The sequence below is a fragment of the Gracilinanus agilis genome, chromosome 2 (assembly GCF_016433145.1).
Source record: "Gracilinanus agilis isolate LMUSP501 chromosome 2, AgileGrace, whole genome shotgun sequence".
NCBI lineage: Eukaryota > Metazoa > Chordata > Mammalia > Didelphimorphia > Didelphidae > Gracilinanus > Gracilinanus agilis.
This window is the reverse complement of record NC_058131.1, coordinates 395,652,592-395,660,431: the sequence shown is the minus strand read 5'-3', so window position 1 is coordinate 395,660,431 and position 7,840 is coordinate 395,652,592. Positions and strand designations below refer to the sequence as shown.

At 36.6% G+C, this 7,840-nt stretch overlaps 1 protein-coding gene across 1 annotated transcript in view; it reads right to left on the bottom strand.

Moving 5' to 3' along the window:
• Positions 1–1,202: 1,202 nt before the first annotated feature.
• Positions 1,203–7,840, bottom strand: part of GRXCR2 (glutaredoxin and cysteine rich domain containing 2) — a 15,293-nt gene continuing 8,655 nt past the window's right edge. Inside the window, exons 2-3 of the mRNA XM_044661811.1 lie at positions 7,345–7,572; positions 1,203–1,385 (exon numbers count right to left, since the gene is read on the bottom strand). Coding sequence (XP_044517746.1) covers positions 1,203–1,385; positions 7,345–7,572 — 411 coding nt within the window. The remainder of the gene's footprint in view (positions 1,386–7,344; positions 7,573–7,840) is intronic.

Here is a 7,840-nt window from a genome sequence, read left to right as displayed (position 1 = left end):
GATTGAAGCAAAAATAGATTTGGAGGAGGATCTAAAAAGAAAGGTTTTAGTAATATGTCATTTTCTCCTATCTCCATTTATGGAGAGATAAGGGAGACATTGCAGAATTAAAGTAAGCTTATTTACATATTAATAATTTGGGGCTGAAGGAAGTCTAAAGTCACATGCCCACCTAAGCACCAAAATTGTCACAAGTAACTTTGACTTGGCTTAAAACTTCTGTAGTTAAAGGCACATAGCAGTGTCTTTTCTTATCATGTCCTTAGAAGTAATCATATCCTTTGCTGCCTGCACAACTAGTACCCGAGCACATCAGACATAATTTTCTAAAGACTCTGGAAGAAAAGGTCTACTCTGTTTGCTTATCTTCCTTCCAAAGCTCCCACCATTTGCATTTCCAACAATGACCTGCCAGACATTTGGAATCCCTGTCTCTCCTAGTAAATTAGAATGTCAGTTTGACCAATGACAATTTAAGATGTATTATGAGCAACCAGAATTCTGTTCACCACAATCTTGCCTTGTCATTTCTTTTCCTCCTTACACAGGTTTAAAGTCATCGGCCATGTCTGGAATGCCCTTATTTCTCACCTTTTACCCTTAGAATTACCAGTTTCCTTCAAAGCACAACTCAAGACCCACCTCCTCCTTACAGGCTTTACTGATTCTCCCAGTTGTGTTTTGCAATTACCATATGTCCCCTTATATATAGAGAGAGAGTACTTCATGTTTGTGTATCTGTGTACATTAGTATGTAAGCTTCCCAAGGGCAGATTTTCATTTTTATCTTTGTGTTGACAGTGCCCGGCACAGTACCTTCTATTGCATCATAGAAATTTAATAAATGTTTGCTGGATTTAATATGCAAAACAGCCTGCAAAGAAAACAAAGCAAAACATGTTTTCAAGCTTCTAACTCAAATGTCCATTGACTATCAATGACAGAAAACTGAGCTGAGGACCACTGTTAGCACTAGTTCCAGAACAGAGTGGAAGTCCCAAATGCCCCTGTGGTTTAGACCAATTCTTCCCCCCACCCCTACCCTTCACCCCCACCATCCTCAGGTAGATATATCATGTGGATTTACTGGTGGCACAGGTGACAACTTCAATGCTTCTTCCCTTGATGAGATCAAAGGATGGACCAGGCAGTTTATCAGAAACCAATCCAGACAATCAAACTAGGCACATGGAAGTCACAGGTTATTGACTGCAAATCTGACAGGGCTGGAGGCCATTCTCATTACAAGCACGACATCGTAGGGCCCGGTAAGATTCCTTAAATCTATTAGCCAACATTGAGAATTTGCTTCCATGGCACAGAGAACAAGTAGCACTGCCCGATCCTCTACAGTGGAAGCAGTTGTGTTCAGGGATTTCCCCTTCCTGAAAGAAACAAACCTGAGAATTGGTTACTGCTTCAACACAGGCCCATCATATCCACAAATGGGGCTAAGCAAGGAAAGGGGGATGGGGGTGTCATCAAAGATTTCAGAATAGTACCACTAATGGCTAATAATCAAGTAGAAACAATGACTCATAATAGCCAGCATTTATTTTGTTCTTTAAGGTTTGAAAAACATTTTACATAAATTATGTCTTTTTGGTCCTTACAAGAACCCTGGGAAGTAGGTGTTATCATCCTGGTTTTACAGATTAGTAAATTGAGGCAGACAGTGACTTGCTCTGGGCCATGTGGCTAGTGTCTAAAGTGGGATTTGAAATCAGGTCTTCCTCACTCTAAGGCACCAATATCTAAATGCCTATATGGGAATTTATTTTGTCCTATACAATTAATCATTTTAAAGACTAAGATAGAGAAATACTTTTCAATCTCTGCAGCCCTTTTCATGACAGTCCAATGTGATGTGGGATCATTGATTTTAGTGGATTAAAATTAATTTTATCTGGAACCTTTCACTGATAACTTATAAACTATGTCAATTCTAAAGCCTTCTAGTTTTCCTAGGTGCTGCTATGAAGAAGCTTCAGACTCCTAATCCTGCCCTCTTGAGACTCCCCTTTCCTATCTTGGAACCTTCTCAGTATTGCTTTCCCTTTTCTTTCTTCACCCCACTGCCCACTATTGCCACACTGAAGGATTTTGGTGTGTATTGATCCTTACAATTCTTCCTAGAAGTAAAGTGGACTAAGTCTTTTTCATGGAAATATTGGTTCTCTGAAATAAAACCAGTGCAATTGCCAAAAGATGTTTGAGGGATGCTGACGAACTTATTTTGTAATGAATTATTGACTTGTGTTTCTTGATTTGTTGATGAGAGGGAGGCTGAGGAATGTTAACATTTTCCCTATTATTGTCCAAAAACTATGAAGTATGTTTTCCAAAAAAGTTATCTTGGGAAAAAATTGCCAATTTACATTTTTTCTCAAAAATCTGTTTTCATGATAAACTTGGACCTGATTCATTCATTAAAAATTTTGGGGGTTTTTGTGCCACAAATAGGAATTCCCATCTCTACCACTAGCAATATCTCATATCCTAAATCTAGATGATTTTAATGTCTGTACACTTTACAGTGTTATCCCTAAGTGAACCATAAGGAGGAAATGATGGTTCACATTCATGGAGGGCTTTACTATTTACCAAGACTTCCCTCACCACAATCCTGTGAGACAAGTAGTATACCCCCCAATTTCTAGATGTGGAAACTGAGGCTGAGATCCCTACATGTTAAATGGGAATAAATAAAAATTAGTTCCCTGAAGTAACACACCTAGTAAGGAAACTGAAGTGCTCCTTTAGCATGACCTTACTTCTTAAGAATTAGATTCCAATTTGTTGAATGACTTATAGGTAATTTGCTTCTTTTTCAATACAAATCAAACTCCAAGGAAACAGAGATAATTCTAGATGGAGCTGAGATTTTTTATTCTTCTCTCAGGGTCTGTTTTCCCCATCCTTCTTTTTTGATTTTTTTCTTTAAAAAAAGACAAATAATGTGTCTCAATGGAAACCAAGGTTCCGAGTAAAATCACATAAAGCATACAGAAAGAAGTTCCAGTGATTTATGATATCAAGTCAAGTGAGCACACTTTTTTTCCCTCCATGTTTCATTGCAACTGAGTTCAATTTTCTTTCCTCTTCATTCTTTCCTTTTTTTCCAATATAGCTAATATATGAGTTCAAGGATTATTCTGACTTTCATACATACTCCCTGCTCTTTTATAAAGGTCCCCAATAGCTTTACTCTTCCATATAATAGAACACAAAGTCACTCAGTCAGTAGAGATTTCTTGATGATCTTCAGCCTTTTAACAAATAAAACTTTTCCAGGGGATAAGGAAACAAGTAGCATTTTAAAACACAGTTTAGGAGTACCTAGGTAGCACAGTAGATAGAGCTCCAGGCCTGGAGGGGAGATCCTGGGTTCAAATCAGCCTCAGATACTTCCTAGCTAGGTAACCCTGGGCAAGTCACTTAACCCCATTGCCTAACCCTTGCTATTTTTGTCTTAATTTGTAGCATTGTTTCTAAAACCCACAAGTCTCTCAAAACTAAACTTAAAAATAATTGTTAAAACAGATTTGCTAACACACACATTAATCTAGGCCTGCTTTTTCCTGATTTCTTTTTTTTTAACAAATAAGGCAACTGAACCCTTCAAAGGAAGGATTAAGACCCACATTTGCTAAGCAGTAGCTCACATTCTCTATCCATTGTAGCACACTGCCTCCTCGTCCAAAATTTGAATAAAATTGGTCTCTCCTGAACAATAACTGTTGCTCCTACTATATGAAAATGTGTGGGAAAATAACAGACTATTGTGATTCTAGAACTGGATGGAACTTCCCAAAATAGAACTATCCAGTTACCTACTTATAGACAAATGATCAGGACATATACCTTCCTATTCTTTTCTTGGCTATCCCTAGAGATGCAAATTTGAAAACATCCTTTGGTCACCTAAAAAACAAGTTTTCTTTATATGCAAAAGAAGTCTCTCTTGTTTTCATTTGTGCTGATGATTGGTTTTCCAAGGACATGAAAAGCATCTCTTGCTCAAAGATAGACCTTTCTTTCACTAGAAAATAATGAAGTCATGGACCCCTTAATCACATCATATCTCCCTTAAGGGCAGGGACAATATTCTTATCCTCAACACAAAACTTTGTATAGAGTAGGTATTTAATGATTTTATGAATAAATGGTAAGTAATTCCTATTTCTTTTATCCTTTCTTCAAGGAATCTGTCTTCTGAGACTATCATTTTCCCTCTTCTGTGAAATCTTCCCAATATATCCTTTTAAATAGAGAGTATCTTGCTTTTGTTTTTTTAGGCAGCTTGGCATAATAGATGGGGAATCAATTCTGGAGTCTCTGTGATCCTAGGCAAGTTATTCAAATTCACAGGGACTTGAGGCAAATCTCTAATACTATAAATAAAAGGCTGCCTATCTATGGCTGTTAAGGAAGTTTCTACAGTGATAAAATCAAAGATCTGAAAATCTCAAGCTCCCTTTCCCCTCCACCAAATTAATAGTACAGAAGTACAGATGTGTACATCAACAATTCATCACTGATGAAATCATAGGACCAAAATTTTAAAATCTTCTTTTTTAGAAATATGATGATGTAATCCAGTGGTTCTCAAACTTTTTAGTGTCAGGACTCCTTTATACTCAGATATTTTGGAGGGAACCCTCCCTCAAGAATCTGTGTTTATGTGGGTTATATCCATTGATGTTTATTATATTAGAAATTAAAACATCTTAGTAATACTATGAAAACAGTTTTGACTTTGGTCATCCTTTCATAGGAACTTGGGGAGTCCAAGGGATCCCCAAACCATACTTGAGAACTGCTAGTATAATGGATAGATAACATTCTGGCCTTGAATGTCTCTGACCTTGAGTGTGAGAAAGACCTAGATTCAAACTGTCATGTTGACTCTTAGAAGGTATGTGACCTTAAAAAAGTCACAAAACCCTGCCTAAGTCTCAGTTTCCTCATCTGTAATATATACAGAACAAAATACCTAGTTCACAAGATTGTTGTAAGGCTTAGATATGATGTCTAGAAAGCTCTTTGAAAACTGTATAGCATCAAATTATTTTCAGTCATCATTTTTTAAAGTACAGGGACCAAGGTAGCACACAATATGCCAGTAATAACCTGTGCAGTGCATGATAAAGGTTTTATGTATCAGTGTTATCGTGCTTATGTGTCTAAATAGGGACATATGATAATGACTTCCTGAGGACAGTACTCCATTAATATAGACAGCATGTGATAATTGCTATAACTGATGATATTGAAATATAAAGCTGGGTCCTAGAAATGAAAGTATATCCATCCTTTTCCCAAATCTGGTCTCAAAGGCTTGTTTACCTTTAAATGACCACTTTGGCATATGGCATACCTAGAACTTTTTGTTAGTTACCAATCAGTTACATCTCTCTTTGCATCTCTCACTTAACTAGTATACTGCCTATAATAGGTTCTCAATAGATATTTGATTGGTTGACCAATCCCTCATCCCTTTTTCCTTCTCTCCCCTCTTCCTGATTATTCCTGTGTAGCAGACAGAGTCATGTTTGACTGCTACACAGGCAACTGCTTTCTCATTCCTTCTTACAAAGAAAATGCATATAAGAATATTTGTTGAACCTTGAATGAATTAATAAATTAAATTATTGAAGAATGTACTAAACAATAATGAATTTCATCATCCATACATCATTCATACACAATGAAGAAGCTTGGCATCACATAGGTGAGGTACTTTGCTCAAGAGTACATAGCAATTTTTGAACAAAAATGGTCTTTTAAAAATTGCTATGTATTCTTGAGCAAAGTACCTCACCTATGTGATGCCAAGTTTCTTCATTGTGTAAAGTGAGAAGATTTGTTGAGATAAGGTAGATATAGCTAGCATCACATAGCATGTTTGCACAATGCTTTATAAATATTCTTGTTTATAAATTGTATGTGTATGTATACATATATCATGTTGTTGTTCAGTCATTTTCAGTCATGTCCAGTTCTTTGTGACCCTATTTGGAGTTTTCTTGGCAAAAATATTGGAGTGGTTTGCCATATTCTTTTCCAGCTTGTTTTAAAGATGAGGAAACTGTGGCAAATGGGGTTAAGCAACTTCCTCCAGGTCACGCTGCCAGTAAGTGAGGCTAGATTTGGATTTAAGTCTTTCTTACTCTAGCCCTATCCATTGCACCACCTAGCTGTCCCATATTTTGTGTGTATGTACACACAAAATATATGTATTATGTAACATAATATATATTTATAAATAGAAACATTTTAATATAAATATGATAAATGTTGTCCTCACAACAACCTTGGGAAATAGATGTTCTTATTATATCCATTTTATAGATGAGAAAACTGAAGCAGACAGAGGTTAGATGATTTACCCTAGATCCATAAGATCTACTTAGTGATTAGATGATTTCCTAAAGTTCCTTCCAGCCCTAAAGTTATATATGTCTAAGATTATAATCATGAGCTGAAAATAATGTTTTAAAAAATATTCATATAGCATTTGATTTGTTTTCATCCCAGGAATGTGAAGAGATTTAGAAAAAACATAAATCACCATGAAATCAAGCAAAACCGTAAGATTCTTCGTCTGAACAAAGCTTTATTGTCCAGGATCAGCTGTTTAAAGACCCAATTAACTGGATGTCTGCCCAGAGCAAAGAATGACTTCAAAACAGAGGTAGGTAATCTTGACTTCAGAGGCCTGGAGATAAAACATGTCTCCCTTCTCTCAGCAGAGGGGTGGTAGACTGTGGGTACAGAGTGAGGAATATGTTATCAGAGAGGGCCAGTATATTTGGCTTGTTTTGCTTAATTGTACTTCTTTTTTTTTTTTTGCAAGGGAGGACAATATGCAGTAGATTAATTATAGAGTGAAAGCAATGTAAAAAGACACAAATAAATATTTTCTAAATATAGGCTATTAGTGTGGTAATAATAGCTTACATTTATGTAGTATGCTAATGTATATGAAGCATTTTAACTGTAAAATAAAATGGGGAAAAGTTGACATTTGTGGGTTTTTTTCCTAGTTTAGTTACCAGTTGCATTACTTTACAGCCATAGCCTCTATTGGTTCCATGTGCTTTTGGAAAAGATACTTCCTTTGGGGAATTCAACAAGTTTATAACTCACTTAAAAGATGTTTGCATTTTTCTCATGGTCTTTCTTAAACCATAATGCAGTATCTGTGGTAATGACCTTTGTGAGGACTGAAGTAACTAAAATATGGGAAATGAGGACATTGGAAAGACTCTGAGTGTCATGTTGGTCTCTGTGGTGGCGGTCCCTATGGCAGAAACTCAATCACAACCCACTTTGCTATACCTGGATATATTGGTTGTGGACAAATGTGTTTTCTGCTTCTGGCAGTGGGCCATCAGTTTGATCGCTGTCTCCATCACCCTCTTCTTTGCTCGCCAGGAACTGTTCCTCTCCCTCTTCTCCCTTCTGGAGGACTTTTCTCATGAAGTCTTTTTTATCCATTGAAGTTCGGATGATTTTCAGGTTATTAGTGTAGATGATTATCTTGCCAAAATCTATAATAGCTGGGGACTACAGAGAGTGAAAATGAGCACAGCTCTTGTGCTGAATTCCCCAGTGAATAAGATGAGAGTGGGAAAACAACTAGCTCTTATAAACTAGTCTAAAGACCTACAGTTTTACATGTGCTGGTTAGAAAAGTGAGAGAGAGAGAAAAAATGAAAGGGAGAAGAGGGAGAAGAAGAAGGGGAGATGAGAAAGGAAAAAAGGAGGTAAGAGGAGAAGAAGAAGAAGAAGAAGAAGAAGAAGAAGAAGAAGAAGAAGAAGAAGAAGAAGAAGA